Source organism: Microcaecilia unicolor, chromosome 11, assembly GCF_901765095.1.
Source record: "Microcaecilia unicolor chromosome 11, aMicUni1.1, whole genome shotgun sequence".
Taxonomy (NCBI): Eukaryota; Metazoa; Chordata; class Amphibia; order Gymnophiona; family Siphonopidae; genus Microcaecilia; species Microcaecilia unicolor.
Genome location: NC_044041.1, coordinates 89,318,829 through 89,341,766, shown reverse-complemented (window position 1 = coordinate 89,341,766; position 22,938 = coordinate 89,318,829). Strand labels below are relative to the sequence as shown.

The following is a 22,938-nucleotide window of genomic DNA, read 5'->3' as shown; positions in this document are numbered from 1 at the left end:
GAGAAGTGAAATCTGTCTCCCAGCACTGTGATAAAAGGGAAAAGGCACCAAGGCCATGATGCACTAAAAAAAAAAATCACTAAAGCCCTTCTCTTACCGATTCCCTTAGTGAATTGGTAAGGCACGGGCATGCATCAAGGAAAAGGAATGCAAGTGAGCTGCTTGTTGTAGCTCACTTGCATTCTCTATTCCATCGGTAAACAGTCGGCCGGTCGAGCATGCGCAGAGCAGCCAAGTGTTATGCTGGCTGCTCTGCACTTGCCAAGGACGTCCTTTATGGACGTCCCTGACGAGCACTTGGCTTTCTTTTTTTTTTTTTTCTCCCTTCCGCCACTGCCCCCACCCTCCCGCATTGAAATCACAGCTTCCCGCAGCCCCAGCCTCCCCGCCATCCTCTGCGCCCCCCAAGGTCGAGGTCGTCGTCGCCGCTCCTCCCCTACACTCGCCCCCCCCCCCTCCATCTGCCACCAGGCCGGGCCCTCACAGCGCCTCTCACCTCCGTGTGAAGGCGCTGCAGCAGGCAACAGCAGATCGCTTCCCTTCCAGCAACTGAGCTCACCAGCAACTCTCACCAGAGAAGTGGTATGACATATTTAAGGTTTTATATATATTCCAGCAACCGAGCTCACCAGCAACCACCAGAGAAGTGGTATGGACCACGCAAAGTCTTTTTTTTTTTTTTTGAGACATTCCACTTCCAAACTTAATAAAAGAATCTAAAGAGTTGATAGAACATGGGAGGGGCCTGGTCCGGAGGGACTAAAGGAAAGCAAATTAGCAGGTAAGATCTAATTTCTCCTTCCTTAGCGTCCCTCCGGACCGGACCAGGATTGGACTGTTGGGAAGTACCAAAGCAGTAATCTTACGGGAGGGACAGACATTGAGAATGCGGTAGAGTCCCTGAAAACACCCAAACTAGGATGAATACAAAGCCAAAAGCTTGACGATCCAAGAACCGCCAATAAACTAAATAGAATGACTACAAAGCAAAAAAGCTGAAAAGTCCAAGCGATGCTGAACATTGTCCCCTACCAAGTGGCCGCTATATAATGTCCCCTACCACACTATCAGTGCAGCGCAAAGGACAGAGAGACTTGAGAAAAAAAAAACGACTGAAAGAAAGATGGCAAAGGTAGAAGCAGAGCCGCCTGGAAACAAAAAACTGCAATGAATCTACCTCAGCTGAGAAAGTGGAAACCGAGATCCTGAAGTACAATACTCCAGATATCGTAGACTATTGCTGACCTAGCAACAGATTGGAAGTATGTAAAGCCTGTCAGTGAGAAAGTACCTGATCACTAGAAGCTAAATAGGTAAAAACAAGAATGCAGTTAAATACTATGCAGAAGAAGAAGGTACCTAAATCCCTGCTGCAAACTAGACTGAAGGTCCAAATAAACTGACAGCCGCTGCAGTTACCCAACATGAAGAAAACATATCTCAGAGCACAATTCAAATGAGAGAGAAAGAATCATCTGTAGCTGTTGCCTCTGCAAGCAGATCACCTGAGACTCTTGTCGTAGACCCCAATTAGTGAAAACGGGAATAAATCAACAGTAGACACTTGTTAGTACCTTTCATCTGTTAGATACATACAGAAGTCCATAAAACACTACACAGTTCCAGGAATAACATGTATAGAATGTTTGTACGTTTAGGAATCTAGCCAGGTGCTCATGGTCTGGATTGGCCGTGGACCGAAAGGTGGGCTCGATAGGCCCTTTGAGCTTTTCCCAGTGTGGAATTAAATATGTACTTATGTAGTAGAACTATACATATATATTTTCACAGATGCAGCCATCAAAAAACTGCTCACTGTGTATATGCTCTCGGCATACTTGCAGGAAGAATGCTCAATCTCAACCACCAGACCCAAGTGCTGCACTAGTGAGAATACAGAGGCCAACTGAGCGGAGGGAATTCCATCCGAGATAAATATCTGGATACGAGAGGGCATCTATCTCTGCCGCTGACAAGTCTTTTTAGCAAGAGAGTAAGCGAGGCACATGGAAGGTCAGAGCGAAAAGAAATAGTTCTAGAACTGGGACCTCCCCTTAAGGTACTATCCACTGAGAACTCCCAGAAGTTTTTTTTTTTTTTTCAATGGTCACGAAATTGACGGAGTGAAAAGCTGCCAAAAAAAGACTACCGAGACTCCAAAGAGAATGAAGAAAAAATTCCTTCTTGGGAGCTAGAAAGTAAAATTTTACTCTGCAAAATAGAGCAAGGTAATGGCCGAAGGCCCAAGAACATCCAGAGAAAACAGAAAGTGGGACGCTTTTAGAGAAGACAAAAAACAGTCTGCGCCAACTTGAGTAAACAAAGAGAGAAAAAAGAGAGACATGCTACGAAATCTAATGAGATCACACGAGATCTCAAGAGAGAGATCAAATGAGACACCTGGCTACATGCACCCCGTAACCTAGAGTGTGCCCGAAATGCACCACCTGTTGCTTGACCTGACAACTCTGCCAATAAGACTGTCTGTAATGAACCAGACATCTAGGAAAGGATGAAACGAGGAGACGTTGTTTCATGAACGCCGCTGCTACTACGACTGTTCACGCTATCCAAAAATACTAGGACTAGAGGGCATGAGTTGAAGCTACAGTGTGGTAAATTTAAAACGAATCGGAGAAAATTTTTCTTCACCCAACGTGTAATTAGACTCTGGAATTCGTTGCCGGAGAACGTGGTACGGGCGGTTAGCTTGACGGAGTTTAAAAAGGGGTTAGATAGATTCCTAAAGGACAAGTCCATAGACCGCTATTAAATGGACTTGGAAAAATTCCGCATTTTTAGGTATAACTTGTCTGGAATGTTTTTACGTTTGGGGAGCGTGCCAGGTGCCCTTGACCTGGATTGGCCACTGTCGGTGACAGGATGCTGGGCTAGATGGACCTTTGGTCTTTCCCAGTATGGCACTACTTATGTACTTATGTACTTAAGTTAAGAAAAAAGTGCGCGGAGCCGAAGCAAGACCAAAGAGCAGGGCAAGAAAACTGGTAATGAGGACCTTCTCATCATCCTCGTATCGTGGACATTACTCCTCCTATACTGAGATGTACTAAGATGTACCGACCCACACCCATAAGAAATGAATGTGGTACTTGCAACCTGGATTGACCACAACTGAGGACAGGATGCTGGGCTTAATGGACTCTTAGACTTTCCCCGTATGACAATACTCATATACTAATAGCAAAAATGCACAGGAAGTGAAAGAATCCCCTTCCAATTGAAAGGAAGGTCTGGAGTGAGGACGTATAGAATGAAAATGAAAGGATCACCATATGTTGAGCGTGGACTGAGACACACTGGCCTTTAATTTTACCGGATCTCCCCAAACCTCGTATCATGTCATGCCTCCTTCCTCACTGAGATGTACAGAGATGAACAGACGCACACTCATGAGATATGAATGTGGTATTTGCAATCTGGATTGACCCCATCTGAAAACAGGATGGGGACTCTTGGCCTTTCCCATTATGGCAACACTTATGCCCTTATGGCAAAAAAATGCACAGAAAATGAGTGAATCTCCTTCCAAGAGAAAAAAACTCTGGAGAGAGGAAGAATAAAATGAAAAGGAATAGACTTGGAAAATACCTATTCTGGAAAAGGTGGTGAATTTGTGCCACAGGAGACAAGACTGTACCCGACATCAAGAAAGCTTGAAATAAGACCCTAAAATCTGTAAGGAAGAGAAAGGGATAGCAGATGTTATGGATGGTCATACTGGACAAAACCAGAATGTTTACCATGTGCCCAGGCTGAATAGAGGAAACAAAAATACAAGTAGATGGCGTGAGGACCTCTCACTATCCTTAAGTGGGAGAAAATGCAAATTGACCGGATAACTTTACTCCCTAAGTGGACATATATCTTGTAAGTCCTAGAAGAAAACTAAGATAACACATGAGAAACTCCAAGACAGTTGGAAAGTAGAGAAGACGTGAATAAAACATGCCTTCTAAAGCAGCTGAGAAAACTGGGTGCTCGGTAGAAAGGACTGAGTCTCCTAGAATATGAGAACCATCTGAACCATGTAGCCTATGCAGCTGTCATCTGCTATGCCAAAGAGAACGCATAGCCATGAAAGAAAATTGCTGAAAGGAAGTAAGACCTTATGTCCAGAATTGCAAAGTACGCAACAATTGAGTATCAGACAACGTATTTCATTGCACATGGCATCTGAACCATATAGCCTACGCTCTAGAGAACGTTTGTTAAGATCTTAAAACACTGTATAAGAACATAGCCATGGAGGAAAATTTCATGAAAGGAATTAAGATCTTATATCCAGCATTGTAAAGTACCAAACAATATATCCAGCATTGTAAAGTACCAAACAATAGACTATCCGGCAATGTAGTTCTATCCACATGGCACCTGAACCAGATAGCCTATGCCATAGAAAATGTTTGTTAAGTTCTTAAAAACACTGTATAACATCATAGCCATGAAGGGAAATGCTAAAAAGGAACTACGATATTATGGCCAGATTTGTAAAGTACTAATCAATTATTAGACAATGTAGTCCTATTCACCAGGAAATGAGAAAGACACAGAGTGACGTACACTGGACCTCCATAAAAACTGCGCTAGACAATAGCGAAGACCTTTCCTCCAAACATCACACACAAGGGAAAGGAATAGGAAAATGGTTATTTTGGAGCTAAGATACAATTTAATTCGCCCAGTTGTCAAAAACAGAGAATTCCCGACTGAGCTGCACTTTGAATCGGAGTCTTGCCAAGAACAAAGAAATCGCCAATTGAGCTGCACTTTAATTCACAACATTGCTAGCAACCAAAAAGTCCCCGACGGAGAAAAAACAGAGGGAAAAACAAAATGAGCGCCATTCGCATCGTAGCATTTCTTTTTTTTTTTTTAAATAGCTTGAAAAATACATGTAAAAATTAATTGCGGGGCAAATATACTACCAATTGCCCCAACTACCGGAGAAACAATATCTCCTTTCCATTGCACAAACAGCCAAACACAGTAAAAGCAGAAAAACGCTGCCGCGTCAAGGGAAATTGCAGCTGCAAGCAAAACAATGGCGGCCAAGCGCGCCAAAATGAGAAGAATAAAGTTCGGGGGAGAAAACCACTGACCAGACCGACGAAGAAGCAGGAAATCCGTGCCGCCAAAAAGATAGCCTCCGATGCCGCACAAAACATGGTTTAGCCTCTGGCCCGAACAGGAACAGTCAATACAGCTCCCAAGCTATACAGACCCGTCCAAGAGCGAGCACGCGCTTAACAGTTCGCGCCTCTTTTTTTTTTTTTACAACTACCGCCGCTAACAACGCCAGATAACAGAGGAAAAATAATGAAGATAACAAAAAAAACGCCGATTAAAGTCACAGACTCTGACTTATCACTTTTTTTTTTTTAAATAGCTCTGCCAGAAAAGAAAATAAAGACTCTTCAAACAGAATAAGACAGAAGAGCTACCTGCTCGTTATAAGCCTGGGGAAAGCAAAAACTACTTCCTTTAAATTCCTTTCAATTGAATTAATTCTTTTAATTTTCTTTTACTTGATTTAATTATTTAAAAACAGCTGCCTATTAAAAGTGGCTGCCTGTCCCTAAGACGGTACACCTTTCCAGAGAAAGGGACGGCCCTTCCCTGCTAAGCCAGGGAGATGGGGAGGAAGGGGGGTGGACTCGAGACACCCCAGAGGCTGTCAAAGAAAGAAAAGAAACCCTGTCAAGCCTCTAATTACGATTCCAGGCACAGAAGAAGTATTATAAATATATCTGTAATATCTTATAAAGAAAAAGAGAGAGAGAGAGAGACTAATGGGCTCACTTCCTACCTGCTGAGAGACTGAGAAAATACTGAGGCTAAGGTCACATGGCCAGGGCTCCTATTGGCTCTCTAGAGTCAGAGTTTTTCTCAGTCTCCACCTGCTGGTAGGCGGGCACACCCAACAGTCCAATCCTGGTCCGGTCCGGAGGGACGCTAAGGAAGACACTGGTTGGTACAGAGGCAGAGACATTGGAAGTGGCAAGCAACACAAGCAGATGTCTCATGTACTACAGGGGAATGAGGGCAATGAAAGTCATGTCAAGTATAGCATGACCAAAAAGAGAACATATCAGAAGGATGTCTTCCTCCCCCGATTATGACACTGAATGCCCAGGACAGCATTTCAATCAGCAATAGCACTAGACTGGAATGGCAGAAAAAGAAAGACTAATGGGGGATGAGTAGGAGAGAGTCAGGGTGGGATACTTGAGCTGTGAGAGTGAGTTGTAAGTACATAAGTGTTGTCATAATGGGACAGACTGAAGGGCCATCAAGCCCAGTATCCTGTTTCCAACAGTGGCCAATCCGGGTTACAAGTACCTGATAAGATCCCAAAACAGTACAATACATTTTATGTTGTTTATCCCAAAAATAAACAGTGGATTTTCCCAAGTACATTTTTTTTATATGATCTTATTTATTGGCAAACCAGTATACACATTAACATACATAAGCAAATTGCGTACATAACCATAAATGATCAGTTATACACTTAATAAAGTTGTGCCCTTTTCACTTACATTTACCACCCCTCCCCCCCTCAACAGTTCAAAATCCTACTTCTTGCAACAGGTGTCAGAGAGTCCCAAAAAGGTAACCATATCTTACAAAAATGATCTCACTTCTTTGAAGCCAAGTCTGTAACTCCCTTTTTCTCCAACGAGCAGCACTCCATCATAGCCCCTTCCCACTGTAAAACACTTGGCACCTCCGGTTTCAGCCACAATTGTAATATTACCCTTTTCCCCAGCAGTACCGTTCTCTTCAAAAAGGCTTTCAGCCCCTCTGGTTGCTTGCCTCGAATTTCAAATATATCAAACAACTGTCCCGGCGCAGGTACCCATTGCACCGACCACATTTGAGTAATCTGCCCAATTTCATCCAAAAAGAATGCACCACCCTGCAGGACCAAAACATATGGCCCAGAGTGGCACCCACTTCCCAAGTACATTTTAATAATGGCTTAGTCCTGACAAAAAGAATTCAGCTAATATGTAGGGATGGGCATTTAATGCATTAATACACTAAATTTTTAATGCAAACGGAGATAATTAATGCAGGCCCTTTATTTTTTTTGTGGACCAGCCCCTCTTCTTTCATTTAATTCCACTGCTGTATTTTCAGTTTCTCAGCACAGTGGTGCAGGATTGAGGGGAAGGCTCATATTTTCAAGCCCCGCAGACTTCTCTGACTCACTGGAAGAACCCTCCTGACCCTTCTTGAGAGGCGTTCCCGACAACTCTTCCAGTGCTGCTTCCTAGTCTCTCTCCCATTCCGGAACACACAGGGTGTATTTTGGTGCTGCCTCCCACCGCTATCCACATGGTGCATTTTGGTGCCACTTGCGAGTCTCTCCCCCACACGGCGCAGCTTCTGAGTCTCCCGCCAACGTTGTATACATATGGTGCATTTTGGCTATTGGAGCACATCCCTGAGCACAGCTGTTGAGGTAAACCAGAGGGGAGAGGGAGAGTGAAATTGGAGGAGGGAATGCAAGTATTTATTTTTCTGTCTGGGCTGTGCTGTGCTGCTGCACTGGGTGAACAGGGGCTCTGATTTTGAAGTGTAGTCTACTACAAAATGGGGTATGGTGTTGGGTGAGAATTTGGTCATCTACACCTCCTATTTTGCCAATGGAACAAGGTGGTAAGGCAATGCCGTGGTAAAGTGCGATTAATCATGCAAAAGTCTTAACGGCATTATTAATCGTGATTAAAATTTTTGTCGTCCACCCCTATTAATAAGCAAACTGTACCAGCCATGGACAAACCGGTAATTAAAAGTGGAAAAAAAAACTATTTTCAGACTATCGTTGGATTAAATTTATCTAGGAGTTAAAGGTGACATCTGTGAGGAAAGTTCAAACCTTGTTTTTCCCCCACTTCACTCTTTTCAGCCTGGGAGAAGATGCAAGAGAAAATGATAGAACTGTATAAAATCATGAGCAAGGTAGAACAGTTAACTGTTTAATCTTTCAGAAACTCAACAAGAGAGCATTCAATGAAAACAACCAGCAGACTGAAGGAGAAAGTAAATCCTTGCTATTTTCTTCCCTTTAGTTGCTTCAGACCAGCTCAGAAGAGGGGGGGGGTTATACATTCCTACCAGTAGATGAAGACTGAGAAAGAAGAGCCTCAAAGTGAACCTGTAAGTGCTCCCCTGTGCAACACACCATCAGTCAGTACTTCTAACACAAAGCTATATGAGAATGTCCCTAAATGCCTTCCTTCATATTACTTGTGATTTCTCAGAATTTTTTTTTTAAACCAGGAAACTAACTAGAACAAAAAGGAAAGAGAAAACAGAACCAAATAGGTGCCACACACACACTATAAAATCTAGAACTTTGAGACATGAACCCTTCTGAACCACCAGCCCAAGCTTGCCCAACCCTCCCCACAGGAAAAAGCACCCATAATTCCTAAAAGTGTGGAAACCATCACAAAAGTAGGGAGTGTTGAACCAAGCACATGTAAGTCCTGGGCCCATTGAACCACCTCTATTGTTGCTGCCATGGAATCCAAAACCTGAAGGTAATCCCACACCAATGGCCTGACTATACTGAGCAGCAATGTACTTGCCTCTACAGCTTCAATGCTCTTTCAGATGGCGGCAGATAAAGACCTGTACAGTGCATTCAGTCTGTTCAACAAGATAAACATTCAACTTTGCTTTTTATTAGGGGTGTACATTTAATGCATTAACGCGGTAAATTTTCAATGCAAGTTAACTCAGCATTTGACCAAGTCTATCTCCCTTTTTTTCCCTGCCAGGATGCTCCTGTCTGATGCTCCAGCAGCCCCCTCCTCTGAGAACTCCAAGCCTCTCTCTGTAACAGGAACTTCCATCAGAGGAGGGTGGAACTTCCTTTTACAGCAGCTTTGGACAGGTCAGGCAGGGAGAAGGAGCTGCTGCCAGGTGAGACCCCAGGGCAAAAAGAAAGATGTGGACCATGGGGGGGAAAAAAAGATGAGAGCACGATATTGGGGGTGGTGGTGGTGGGGGAAACCTTGGAGGGAAAAAGAGAAAGTGAAAGACAGTGATGTGGGGGAGGGGGACAGAACCCGGAAAAAAAGAAAAAGGTGTGGACCGGGATGGGGTGGGGGGGAAGAAGGTTTGATCGCAGTGGGACAAAGAGGAAAACTGAATATGAGAAAGAGTGATGGGTGACTGAAACCCCGGAACAAAAAGAAAGAAAGATGTGGACCATTGTGGGGGGGGGGGGGGGGGGGGGGGGGGGGGGAAAGAGAGATACGGGGGGGGGGGGGGGTTAGAGGGACAGATGCTGAAAATAAGGAATTAAAGAAGGGAGAGGAGGAAAAGGGAAAAATGGTGATCATGGATGGAGGAAGGAGATGGTGCCCATGGAGGGGGAGGAGACAGTGGCTGCCTCTTCTGACAGAAAGTGAATGATACATACCTGTAGCAGGTGTTCTCCGAGGACAGCAGGCTGATTGTTCTCACGACTGGGTGACGTCCGCGTCAGCCCCCCACCAACCGGAAGAAGCTTCGCGGGCGGTCCGCAGGCAGGGCACGCCCACCGCGCATGCGCGGCCGTCTTCCCGCCCATGCGCGACCGCTCCCGCCAGTTGAATGACAAGCAAAATTATGAAACGCAACTCCAAAGGGGAGGAGGGAGGGTAGGTGAGAACAATCAGCCTGCTGTCCTCGGAGAACACCTGCTACAGGTATGTATCATTCACTTTCTCCGAGGACAAGCAGGCTGCTTGTTCTCACGACTGGGGTATCCCTAGCTCTCAGGCTCACTCAAAACAAGAACCCAGGTCAATGGAACCTCGCAACGGCGAGGATATAACAGAAATTGACCTACGAAGAACAACTAACTGAGAATGCAGCCTGACCAGAATAAATTCGGGTCCTGGAGGGTGGAGTTGGATTTACACCCCAAACAGATTCTGCAGCACCGACTGCCCGAACCGACTGTCGCGTCGGGTATCCTGCTGGAGGCAGTAATGTGATGTGAATGTGTGGACAGATGACCACGTCGCAGCCTTGCAAATCTCTTCAATAGTGGCTGACTTCAAGTGGGCCACTGACGCTGCCATGGCTCTAACACTATGAGCCGTGACATGACCCTCAAGAGCCAGCCCAGCCTGGGCGTAAGTGAAGGAAATGCAATCTGCTAGCCAATTGGAGATGGTGCGTTTCCCGACAGCGACCCCTAGCCTGTTAGGGTCGAAGAAACAAACAATTGGGCGGACTGTCTGTGGGGCTGTGTCCGCTCCAAGTAGAAGGCCAATGCTCTCTTGCAGTCCAATGTGTGCAACTGACGTTCAGCAGGGCGGGTATGCGGCCTGGGGAAGAATGTTGGCAAGACAATTGACTGGTTAAGATGGAACTCCGACACCACCTTCGGCAGGAACTTTGGGTGGGTGCGGAGCACTACTCTGTTGTGATGAAATTTGGTATATGGAGCATGAGCTACCAGGGCTTGAAGCTCACTGACCCTACGAGCTGAAGTAACTGCCACCAAGAAAATGACCTTCCAGGTCAAGTACTTCAGATGGCAGGTATTCAGTGGCTCAAAAGGAGGTTTCATCAGCTGGGTGAGGACGACGTTGAGATCCCATGACACTGCAGGAGGCTTGATAGGGGGCTTTGACAGAAGCAAGCCTCTCATGAAACGAACGACTAAAGGCTCTCCAGAGATGGCTTTACCTTCCACAAGATAATGGTAAGCACTAATCGCACTAAGGTGATTCCTTACTGAGTTGGTCTTGAGGCCAGACTCTGGTAAGTGCAGAAGGTATTCAAGCAGGTTCTGTGCAGGGCAAGAACGAGGTTCTAGGGCCTTGCTCTCACACCAAACGACAAACCTCCTCCACTTGAAAAAGTAACTCTTTTTAGTGGAATCCTTCCTAAAGGCAAGCAAGACACGGGAGACACCCTCAGACAGACCCAACGCAGTGAAGTCTACGCCCTCAACATCCAGGCCGTGAGAGCCAGGGACTGAAGGTTGGGGTGCAGCAACGCTCCGTCGTTCTGCGAAATGAGAGTCGGAAAACACTCCAATCTCCACGGTTCTTCTGAGGACAACTCCAGAAGAAGAGGGAACCAGATCTGACGGGGCCAAAAGGGCGCCATCAGAATCATGGTGCCGTGGTCTTGCTTGAGCTTCAGTAAGGTCTTCCCCACCAGAGGTATGGGAGGATAAGCATACAGGAGGCCGGTTCCCCAATGGAGGAGAAAGGCATCCGACGCTAGCCTGCCGTGTGCCTGTAGTCTGGAACAGAACAGAGGCAGCTTGTGGTTGGTCTGAGAGGCGAAAAGGTCCACCGAGGGGGTGCCCCACTCTCGGAAGATCTTGCGTACCACTCTGGAATGAAGCGACCACTCGTGCGGTTGCATGACTCTGCTCAGTCTGTCGGCCAGACTGTTGTTTACGCCTGCCAGGTATGTGGCTTGGAGGAGCATGCCGAACCGGCCGGCCCAATGCCACATCCCGACGGCTTCCTGACACTGGGGGCGAGATCCGGTGCCCCCCTGCTTGTGGGTGTAATACATTGCAACCTGATTGTCTGTCCGAATTTGGATAATTTGGCAGGACAGCCGATCTCTGAACGCCTTCAGTGAGTTCCAGATCGCTCGGAGCTCCAGGAGGTTGATCTGCAGATCCTTTTCCTGGAGGGACCACAGACCCTGGGTGTGTAAGCCCATCGACATGAGCTCCCCACCCCAGGCGAGATGCATCCGTCGTCAGCACTTTCGTGGGCTGCGGAATCTGGAATGGACGTCCCAGAGTCAAATTGGTCCGAATGGTCCACCAGAGCAGTGAAGTGCGGCAACTGGTGGAGAGGCGGATGACATCTTCTAGATTCCCGGTGGCTTGGAACCACTGGGAAGCTAGGGTCCATTGAGCACATCTCATGTGAAGACGAGCCATGGGAGTCACATGAACTGTGGAGGCCATGTGACCCAGAAGTCTCAACATCTGCCGAGCTGTGACCTGCTGAGACGCTCTGGTCCGCGAAGCCAGGGACAGGAGGTTGTTGGCCCTCGCTTCGGGAAGGAAGGCCTGAGCCGTCTGGGTATTCAGCAGAGCTCCTATGAATTCCAGAGACTGGGTTGGCTGGAGATGGGACTTTGGGTAATTTATCACAAACCCCAGCAGCTCCAGGAGTTGAGTAGTGCACTGCATGGACCGGAGGGCTCCTGCCTCCGAGGTGTTCTTGACCAGCCAATCGTCGAGATATGGGAACACGTGCACTCCCAGCTTGCGTAGATACGCCGCCACCACCACGAGGCACTTTGTAAACACTCGTGGGGCAGAGGCGAGCCCAAAGGGCAGCACACAATACTGAAAGTGCCGTGCGCCCAGGCGGAATCTGAGATACTGTCTGTGAGCTGGCAGTATCGGGATGTGAGTGTATGCGTCCTTTAAATCCAGGGAACATAGCCAATCGTTTTTCTGAATCATTGGCAGAAGGGTGCCCAAGGAAAGCATCCTGAACTTCTCTTTGACCAGGAATTTGTTCAGGCCTCTCAGGTCTAGGATGGGACGCATCCCCCCTGTTTTCTTTTCCACAAGGAAGTACCTGGAATAGAATCCCTGCCCTTCCTGCCCGGGTGGTACGGGCTCGACCGCATTGGCGCTGAGAAGGGCGGAGAGTTCCTCTGCAAGTACCTGCTTGTGATGGGAGCTGAAGGATTGAGCTCCCGGAGGACAATTTGGTGGCAGGGAGGCCAAATTCAGGGCGTATCCGCACCGCACTATTTGGAGAACCCACTGGTCGGAGGTTATGAGAGGCCACCTTTGGTGAAAAAATTTTAACCTCCCCCCGACCGGCAGATCGTCTGGCACGGACACTTTGAGGGCGGCTATGTTCCCGTGGATCCAGTCAAAAGCCCGTCCCTGGCTTTTGCTGTGGAGGCGCAGGGGGCTGCTTAGGCGCACGCTGTTGACGAGAACGAGCACGCTGGGGCTGTCCCTGTGCCTGACGAGGCCTTCGGGCCGGCTGGGTGTACCTACGCTTTGCAAAAGAATAGGGTGCAGCCTGCCGGGCCCGGGAAAAACGTCCACCTGCTGAGGTGGATGCTGAAGGCGCCCGGTGGGAGAGCTTGTCGAGGGCGGTTTCCCGCTGATGCAGTTGGTCCACCAGCTGCTCGACCTTCTCACCAAAAATGTTATCCCCCCGGCAAGGGACGTCGGCCAGTCTCTGCTGGGTGCGGTTGTCCAGGTCAGAGGCACGCAGCCATGAGAGCCTGCGCATCACTATACCTTGGGCCGCAGCACGAGATGCCACGTCACAGGTGTCATAGATACCCCTGGACAGGAACTTTCTGCACGCCTTCAGCTGCCTGACCACCTCCTGATAAGGCCTGGACTGCTCCGGCGGGAGCTTATCGACCAGGTCCGCCAGTTGCTTCACATTGTTCCGCATGTGGATGCTCGTATAGAGCTGGTATGACTGGATGCGGGTCACGAGCATGGAGGATTGGTAGGCCTTCCTCCCAAACGAGTCCAGAGTGCGAGACTCCCACCCCGGGGGCGCCGAGGCGGTATCCCTCGAACTCCGTGCCCTCTTGAGAGCAGAATCCACGACCGCCGAGTCATGGGGCAATTGGGGCCGCATTAACTCTGGGTCAGAGTGGATTCTGTACTGGGATTCCGCTTTCTTGGGGATGATGGGATTAGATAGCGGTCTCATCCAGTTCCGAAGCAGTGTCTCTTTGTGGACATTGTGCAACGGCACCGTGGAGGACTCTCTAGGTGGTGATGGATAGTCGAGGACCTCGAGCATCTCAGCCCTCGGCTCATCCACAGAGACCACGGGGAAGGGAATGCAAATCGACATGTCCCTTACAAAGGAGGCAAAGGAGAGGCTCTCCGGGGGTGAGAGTTTCCTCTCCGGTGAAGGCGTGGGGTCAGAGGGAAGACCCGCAGACTCCTCTGAGGAGAAATATCTGGGGTCCTCCTCTTCCCCCCACGAGGCCTCTTCCTCGGTATCGGACATGAGCTCATGTAGCTGCGTCCTTAACCGGGCCCAGCTCGACGTCGAGGCACCGAGGCCTCGGTGTCGTCGAGCGGTGGACTCCCGCGCCGGCGGGGACGAAGCTCCCTCCATCGACGTCGACGGGGACTCCACCTGCGTGGCGGTCGAGACCGGCGCCGCAAGCGGCGTCGGCGGCCTCGGCACCGGGCTAGAGCTCGCCGGCGCCACAGTCATCGGCGCCGAGGGCGCAAGCACCCCCGGCGCCGGCACAGCCTGGTGCATCAGCCCTTCCAGGATCCCCGGAAGGATGGCTCGGAGGCACACTGTCGGGAAAGACGTGGGGGCCGATAGAGGCGTCGGTGCCGGAAGCTGCTCAGGTCCAGGAGACTGCACCGAAGTGCTGGGACCCTGCCGTGTCGGTACCTCCACCACCGAGGGGGACCTGTCCTCTCGACGCGGACGCTTCGGCGTCGACTCCTCCCCGGTACCGAGTGTCGAGGGCGACCGGTGACGGTGCTTCTTAGTCTTCTTGCGGTGCCCGTCACCGGTGCCGGGCGGTATGGAGGAGGAGGAGGCCAATCCCCCTCGGTCCCGAGGAACCGGATCAGACAGGGTTCGGTCCCGAGGGCCGCGGGCTGAGGGAGTGACCGGGGCCGACTGCCCACGCGGCCTCTCAACCCTACCCTCACCGGAGGACCGGCGGGCCGACGGGACCTGTTCTCCTGGGGTCGATGCCATCGGTGCCATGTCTCGGGCGTCGATACCGGTACCGAAGGACCGGGCGTCGATACAGATGCCGTCGAGGTCGACGTCGAGGGGCCGGCGCAAGTTCCAAAAAGACGGTCCCGCAGAACTTGCCTCGCAACCTGAGTCCGTTTCCGGAGACCGAGACACAGAGAACACGACTTGATATTGTGCTCCGGCCCGAAGCACTGGAGGCACCAAGCGTGGGTGTCGGTCTGCGAGATCGGCCGGCCGCACCGACCACACTTTTTAAATCCACTCGGGACCTTCGAGGACATCGACGGAAAAATCGCGTCGGCGAAGTTAAAGTCGTCGATGGTGGCAGAAATCACACCTCGAAAAATTAAATCGATCGCGCGGCCACAAGGCCGCAACGCGACACCCTCGCTAGAAAACGAGGGAAAAGGAGCGCGTGCTCTCTTTTTTTTTTTTTTGGAAAAAAAGAAACTGGAGCGCGCAGCAACCAAAACTAAACGAAAAATCAACAAAATCGCGTAAACGCGACGGTCTTTCCGGGGCTGTGAAGAGAGAGCGGCGACGGCACGACTCCCTCCAGGCGCGGAAAAGAAAAGACTGGCGGGAGCGGTCGCGCACGGGCGGGAAGACGGCCGCGCATGCGCGGTGGGCGTGCCCTGCGTGCAGACCGCCCGCGAAGCTTCTTCCGGTTGGTGGGGGGCTGACGCGGACGTCACCCAGTCGTGAGAACAAGCAGCCTGCTTGTCCTCGGAGAACTTCCTGTTACAGAGAGAGACTTGGTACCAGGTGAGAAGCGACGTGCTTTCACTGCAGTGGTCAAGTCTTGAGGGCTGCAAGGAGCAGGGAAAGGAGAGGGGGGCTGCTGGAGTGCCAGGACAGGTAAGAAGGTGTTGGGGGAGGGGCATGGAGAGAAAGAAAGATGCAGACCGTGGGAGGGGGGGGAGGAGGAAGAGAGGAAAAAAGATGTGGCTCGTTGTGGGGAGGTGTTAGGGGGACATATGCTGGAAGTAGGGGATGGAAGAATAAAAGAAGAGAAAGTGGCCATAGAAGGGAGGGAAGGAAAAAGAAGGGGAAAGATTATGATCATGGATGGAGGGAAGGAAGGAAGGAGATGCTGTGGGAGGGAAGGGAGGGAGTTTTAAATCTCTCCTTGATTTTTTGCTGGGATCTGAGAGCCCACCATGGATTTACCAACTCTAAAGCCAGCATCTGGTGCATTACATGCCACTAAAATCAGACAGATCCTCCACGGCCTTATGAATAGGAAATGTCCAGGAGGGGCAGGGGCCTCCAAATTCCTTCCATGAGGTCCACCTTTACCATGTCCTCACTTCATCTTCATCACAGAAGTCTCTTAATCCGGATGATGCTACTTCAGGCCCCCAGAGCCCTCCTTCAAGATTTCGTGCTCTGAAAACTGCTTGCCCCCTGACTGTCTCAGGCAAAAAACCTAATACACAGATAGGCCACAAGGTTTCTCCACTGCCTACAGCTCCAAGCATGGGAACCTCTCCTTACCAGGGCTGAATATAAGATGGTGGCAGTTACCCCTGAAAGTGGCACTGCTGTCATCTCAGCAGCGGGCCCCAAGACCATCGCTTCTCATCTCTGGCACTGCCCTACCATCTGCCAAGCTCAGAGCTGGACATTGTGGCTCCTTCTGACTGATGTCCAATATATAATTTTTAAGTACCCCCTGGAGACCTTAATAGCTTGCTGGCTGCAGGCCCAGCACTAGCACAATTTATCAAATTACACCATGCTTTCCCAACACACTATCAGGGCACTACACCCCCTCCTGAAAAAGCCCATAGCAAAGGAGGAGCAACAGAAATGAGGTAGAAATATCCTGGAGGAGTTCTTAAAGCACTCTTCCCCCCCCCCCCCTCAATATACTGTTTCCTTTCCTAAATAGGAAGGGGAAGCCAAGGCACAACACCACACTCCTCTTATTCCCTACACAGATTACAACCATGGCGGGGGTGGGGGACTTTTTTTTCAATTCTCCTCTGGAATCTCTTCTGAATGATCCTGGGCTGGTCGGCTGGTCTGTTTGTGGATACATTATGGTACTTAAATTTGATTGTTGGTTAAGTTGTTTTACAAAATGATTGATTGTGTTCTTTCCTATCAATTGAGTTACTCTTTTCTTTCTTTTTCTGATTTTATGTTTGGTATTTTTTGTACTATAAACCACTATGACCTCCCATCCAGATTTAGTGGTATATCAAATCTTTTAAATAAACGAAGATTCGGGAGCCCTGGGATCTTGTCCTCAACACTTCTGCCACACAGTGGCGTTCCTAGGCTGGCTGACACCCGGGTCAGATCGCCGATGTGGCCCCCCACGGTGAAATTACACCCCCCCCCCCGGGTGCAGCGTGACCCCCCCCACCCAGGGTGCATTTTTACCTGATGGGGGGGGGGGGGGGGTGCTGCGCGCCTGTCGGCTCCGAGTCCGCTCGTTCCCTGCTGCTCCCTCTGCCCCGGAACAGGAAAAAACCTATTCCGCACAGAGGGAGCAGCAGGGAGGGAACGAGCGGACTTGGCTAACAGGCGTGCGCGGCACCCCCCCCCCCCCCAGCGGCATGCACCCGGGGCGGACCGCCCCCCCCCCCTTTGGTACGCCACTGCTGCCACATGGGAGTTATGATTATTTTTAAAACTCCAGAAGACCAAGCAAAACCATATACAGGTATATGGGGAACCCAAGGAACCTCTCTAAAATTCCCTAAACCTACAGCCTAACTCAACAGAACTCAGATGCAAGCACCTACCATTTGCTGGAGACAAATACTGGCTGACTGGCTGACAGTGATTTGTACAGGGTGCTTAGGTTCATTTTGAACTGAATAAGCCACATGTCTGACCAGGTCTGGAGGGAAAAAGTCACAGGAAGTATTTTACATGCAGTGATCAATTAGGTTGTGGAAACTGTTGCTGGAGGATGTGGTCAAGGTGACCAACATACCAGGGTTCTATTGAAGTTGAACAAATTCCAGGAAGAAAAGTCCATAAAAAGTTAGCTGCCAGGTAGACATGGAGACGAGACTTGGACTGGCCATTTTCAAGAAAGGATGTTGGGTTTGATGGTCCTTGGTATAAGTCAACATCACTTTTCTTATATTCTTAAGTAATTCTCTATTTGAGCTGCAGATCAAATTCTATAAACTGTCACATTATGTACTGTCTGGGTGCTGGAAACTACCAAACTACGCATAGCTGCATACATATATCAAAACATTCAATTAGAAAGTGTGCTGAGATCTTACTGAAACAAGAGTTATTATTCATCTCCAAAATATTTTCCATTTAACTAAAAAGGGATACAATGCTAAGCATTAATAGTATGAGTACATATTCTTTTTTGAAAACATTTGGGGGAGATCATTTGCATAGTACTGTAAATATTAACCAGGCACTTTTACAGTACTAACCCAGCAGTTATAGCTTCCTCCACAGTTCCGCCAATGTGCTTGATCCTGACCTGCAGTAACTGTCATCACAAGATTCAGTCTCTTCAGCTGAGATGGACTGCCATAAATAAAAACCAGAACAAAAAAAAAAAAACACAGTCCCTCTGCCATGTTTGATACACATATGAATTGTTTTACTGTTCAGTGTAGAAACCGAATTGTTGCTTCATTAGCATGGTGACACCTGCTGCCTGGGAAAGGATGTATAGCTCACCTGGAGATGTACTGCTGGATGCAGTCAAAACTCCCTTGGGGACTGTCCTTGCCAACATTTGAAAGATAAAATGTGAATGTTCGCACGTCTGTTGAGCAATCCGGTCGGGGGACTGCAATTTGCTGAGGGAAGGAAACATATGTTAGTCATTCAGCAAAATCATCATTTTTATATGTCTTGAGTATTTTAAGAGTACCCAGGAGGAGGGTATACAAACATAGCTATTCCAACTGATATAGAGGCTGACCAAATTTTGGTTTTACAAGAAATCCGGATTTCGGTCAAAAATGTTTGTGCACCAAAATCCCCCTCCTGAGAAAGCGGCAGGGTTCTTCCGGACCAGTCAGTCATCTGACCCAAACACCTCTACCCTCCCACCACCTGAAGGCCATCCCTGGACCTACCTTTAAAAACAGCCTGGTGGTCTAGTGGCACCTTCCAGGCAACAGCAAGTTGCTTTTTACCCCCACAGGTTCCTTAGCCAAAATGGCTGCCAGGACGTCTCACAGCAGTATTATCCCAGTGGCCATCTTGGAAATAGAAGCAGCATAAGCAACCGACTACTCTTGCTTATACTGCTTCCAATCCCAAGATGGCCACCGGGACCTCCCACAGAGATCTTGCATAGCTGCTGTAGAAGTTCCAGTAGCCATTTTGGCTGAGAAACCTGTGGAGGTAAGAGTGCTTGGGAATCACTCTATGCTCAGAAGCAGCCACCAGACCACCAAGCTGTTTAAAGCCAAGGAAGGTGGAAGGGTGGAGAGGCTGGCCGGCCGTCTTCCAGAATTTGAGGGGGGAGGGGAGGAGTGGTGGTAGTAGTGGCGGCTGGTCTGGGAGGACCCATGAGGTGCCATTTTCGGTTTTGACTCAGGCCGAAACCAAATAGTGAATTTCGGTTGTGGATTGGCCTCTAAACAGCAAGATACATACAAACACTCTTGCCTTTCTTTGACTTTTGTACTGTTTCTAGAACAGAGATGAGTTTTTCAAGTTTGTAGCCACTGTCACTGTTATTTGCATAATAGATATAAAATGGATAGTTGCTATGTTCATCATCATCATATAGAATTGCCTTGTACACAGCACTGCCACATACAGAACTCAGCAGCCTTTTAAAACTGGACCAATATAGAATGATCCAATGATCATATACATGAGCTTTTGCTATCACACTGTTTTGTTTTTGGCCCATTTCCTCTTACATCTTTAGACTTTTGACTCAAATCAGAACCAGCTCTGGGACCTGCCACCATGAACCTTCCTTTCACAATTACCTGAGAATTTCTCTCCTATTTCTAAATCCCCTCTCAGCTTATTTTACTCCAAGCACTGCAAAGACCACCAACGGCTAGGGGCCGTACGTCAGGGCTCCTTCTGGAACCCAGCAATGACCACTGAGCAACAACTCTGCACCATCCCCAGTAACACAAGAAGCTAAAGAACAAGGGGCAAGAATTAAGCCATTTCACATAGCAATGCTCAGAAGACTGGCCTTGGCCCTAGTTTCTCTCTTCAGATACAAGCCGTTAAGCCCATTAAAACGGGCTTGATTTTTTAGTACAGTTTTATATACTACATTCTTTGTGTGTGAGTTCAGAGAGAGAGAGAGAGAGAGAGAGAGAGAGAGAATATGTGTGAGAGAGAGAGTGTGTGTGTGTGACAGAGCGAGAGAGCTGCTAGGAGTCCCTGTGACAGTGGAGGTCAGTCGCTCCTTATAGCCAGTTGTTAAGAGAGAGAGATAGTGTGTGTGTGACAGAGAGCTGCTAGGAGTCCCTGTGACAGTGGAGGTCAGTCGCTCCTTATAGCCAGTTGTTAAGAGAGAGAGATAGTGTGTGTGTGACAGAGAGCTGCTAGGAGTCCCTGTGACAGTGGAGGTCAGTCGCTCCTTATAGCCAGTTGTTAAGAGAGAGAGAGAGATAGTGTGTGTGTGACAGAGAGATGCTAGTAGTCCCTGTGACAGTAGAGGATCAGTTGCTCCTTATAGCCAGTTAAGATAGAGAGAGTGTGTTGTGAAGCTCCCGGCCGCTGGGTGATTCAGAAATGCAGCCCTCTGCTGGCCGGGGTCTCACTTGCCAGTCTCCTCGGAGTTCCCTTGGCTTCCAAGCCAAGCTATGTATTGCAATTGGCCAGGCAAACTGCTCAGCCAAAGACAGTTCCAACCAAAGCAGTTCAAAACAACTTGTGGTAAATCCCTGGTAACTCCAGCAAAAACAGCACAGAAGCAAAACAGTTCAAAACAGGGGGGTTTCCTTTATCTTCCCCTCGTCAGGGTATTCTTGAACTAAGCCCTCTTGAAGCTCCCTGGCACTTGGTTTCAGGACAGTCTGTAAAGACATGTGCCCTTCTTGCTCTCTACCTGGCCTCACTGGCCCCAGGCTCCTGAGCAGGACTCCGGCTGGTCTTCTCCCAGTCACTTGCAAGCACCCACCTCTATATCTGGGGCTCCTACCTTACTCAGGGTGACTGCTCAGGCATGCCTTCCTTTGGCTGGAAATCCTCTCCTGTCCAGTCCCGTGTACCCCGGTCACCCCTCTGATCCACGGGCCGTGACCCCTCGCACTCTCCTGGAACTTCAACTAGGATTCTCCAGCCTTCCCATATATGCAAATGAGAGTCATCAAAATGCAAATTCAATTTATTAGATTATACTGCAGTCTTGTGGAACCCACTTCTTTCCAGCCGTTAGTCATCTAGCACAAGTTCTCTCACTGAGCCCATCTACTGTGGGGAACCTGGGTCTCAGTGTCTAACAGCCTCCACCCCTGGATAGGACTTTCTTCACTCACATTGACCTTACAGTCCTATCCTCCACCCCACAGTTCATTTTACCTAAGTCACAAGTCCATCAACAACATGGTCTGGTAAGTACCTTCCTAGACTTTTAGAGTCTCCTTCTCTCTCTTCCATCTTCCCGGTACTCCTCCTCCAGCAGGCTTTCCAGGCTCTCCTCTGTATATGTGTGTGTGTGTGTGTGTGTGTGTGAGAGAGAGAGATGGTAGGAGTCCCTATGCAAGTGACTCAAGAAGCTATCAGTGGCAGAAACCTTGGCTCTTGATGTATTATTCCAAGAGAATAACCTTGGAAGCACATAACCCAAGAAGAACACTGTCCCATGTGCAAATTTATGTGCAATACGATGTGCTATTGTATATGATCCCTTGGACATTGTTTGCAAGTGATTTTGTTTCTTTTAGTTTTTCTTGAATGTATTTATTATCATGTATTCGTTAACATGTAGTATTTTATCTGTATGGGATACGGGGTGGAAGGGAGTCATTAACAGGCCCAGTTGTATTCATATGACGTGGCTGAGAGGTAACTGCAGCACATCTGAGAAGTTAGTCTGTCAAGAGGTGGTAGAGTAAAAATGTGTATTAGGATTATTGAATGTTTTTTCTTTGGGTAAGCAATCCGTTAGTGAGGGATTTGATTTTAAGACAATGCCTACTGGCATTCTTTGTATTGCAAAAAAATTTGGAAGAGGGAGGGTGACGGTTCCTTTGCTTCAAGTTTACGTGTGTGTTTGAGAAAGAGAGAGGGAGAGTTATAGAGAGAAGGTGTGAGTGTTTGTGTCTATGTGAAAGACACAGAGTGTGAGAGTGAGTTCAGAGAGAGAGACAGAGATACAGAGAGTGTGTTTATATATGGTTGTGTGTGTTTGAGAGTGAAAGAGAGTGAGCTGGTAGTATGTGTGTGTGAGAGACGGAGGGAGCTGGTAGGAATCCCTGTGCCAGTATTTTGGATGTGTGTGTGTGTGTGTGTGTGTGTGTGTGTGTGTGTGTGTGTGTGTGTGTGTAAGAGAGATAGGGAGTGTGTGTGAGAGACAGAGAGAGAGAGAGCTGGTAGGAGTGGCTGTGACAGAGGAGGGTCAGTTGCTCCTTATAGGCAGTTTTTTATTGTGTAAATAAGTTTTGCCTGTGTGTCTGAGAGAGACACAGGAAGAAAGTGCGTGTGTGTGTGAGAGAGTGAGAGACAGAGACAGTCAGTGACAGTAAAAGTATCACAGTGAGCTGGTAGTAGTACCTGTGACAGTGGAGGGTCTCCTTCCCCTTATAGGCAGTTTTTATTCTTGTAGTACTCTGTCTCTGTGTGTGAGAGAGACATAGGTAGAAAGTGTTTGTGTCTGTCTGAAATAAAGAGACAGTGTGAGAGTGACTGTAGAGAGGGAGAGACATTATAGAGAGTTTATGTATGTATGTGTGAGAGACAGTGACAGCTGTTAGCAGTCCCTATGCCAGTGCTTCTCCTTGTAGCAGCAGTTTATGTTGGCCGGTTGAAAAGGGTTAATGTTTGAAAAGGGTGGGCGCAGGTGGGTGTGGTTATGAATATGAGTGGTTTAGGGTTGTTTATTAATCAGGGTTTTCCTGAGCCTTCAGCTTTGGTGACATCGATCTGAGGGCTGATGGGGCGGAGCCAGGGTTTTGTCGGCGCTGTGCTGAAGAAAGCCAGAGCTGTGGCAGGGAAGTGAGTCAGAGCTCCTGTTCGCATTTGTGTTTTGTCGGCACTGTGCTTAAGAAAGCCAGAGCTGTGCCGG

At 48.6% G+C, this 22,938-nt stretch overlaps 1 protein-coding gene across 1 annotated transcript in view; it reads right to left on the bottom strand.

Moving 5' to 3' along the window:
- Positions 1-22,938, bottom strand: part of ELL (elongation factor for RNA polymerase II) — a 321,380-nt gene that overhangs the window by 162,656 nt on the left and 135,786 nt on the right. The window contains exon 3 of the mRNA XM_030217262.1: positions 18,405-18,526. Within this exon, the coding sequence (XP_030073122.1) occupies positions 18,405-18,526 (122 nt within the window). The remainder of the gene's footprint in view (positions 1-18,404; positions 18,527-22,938) is intronic.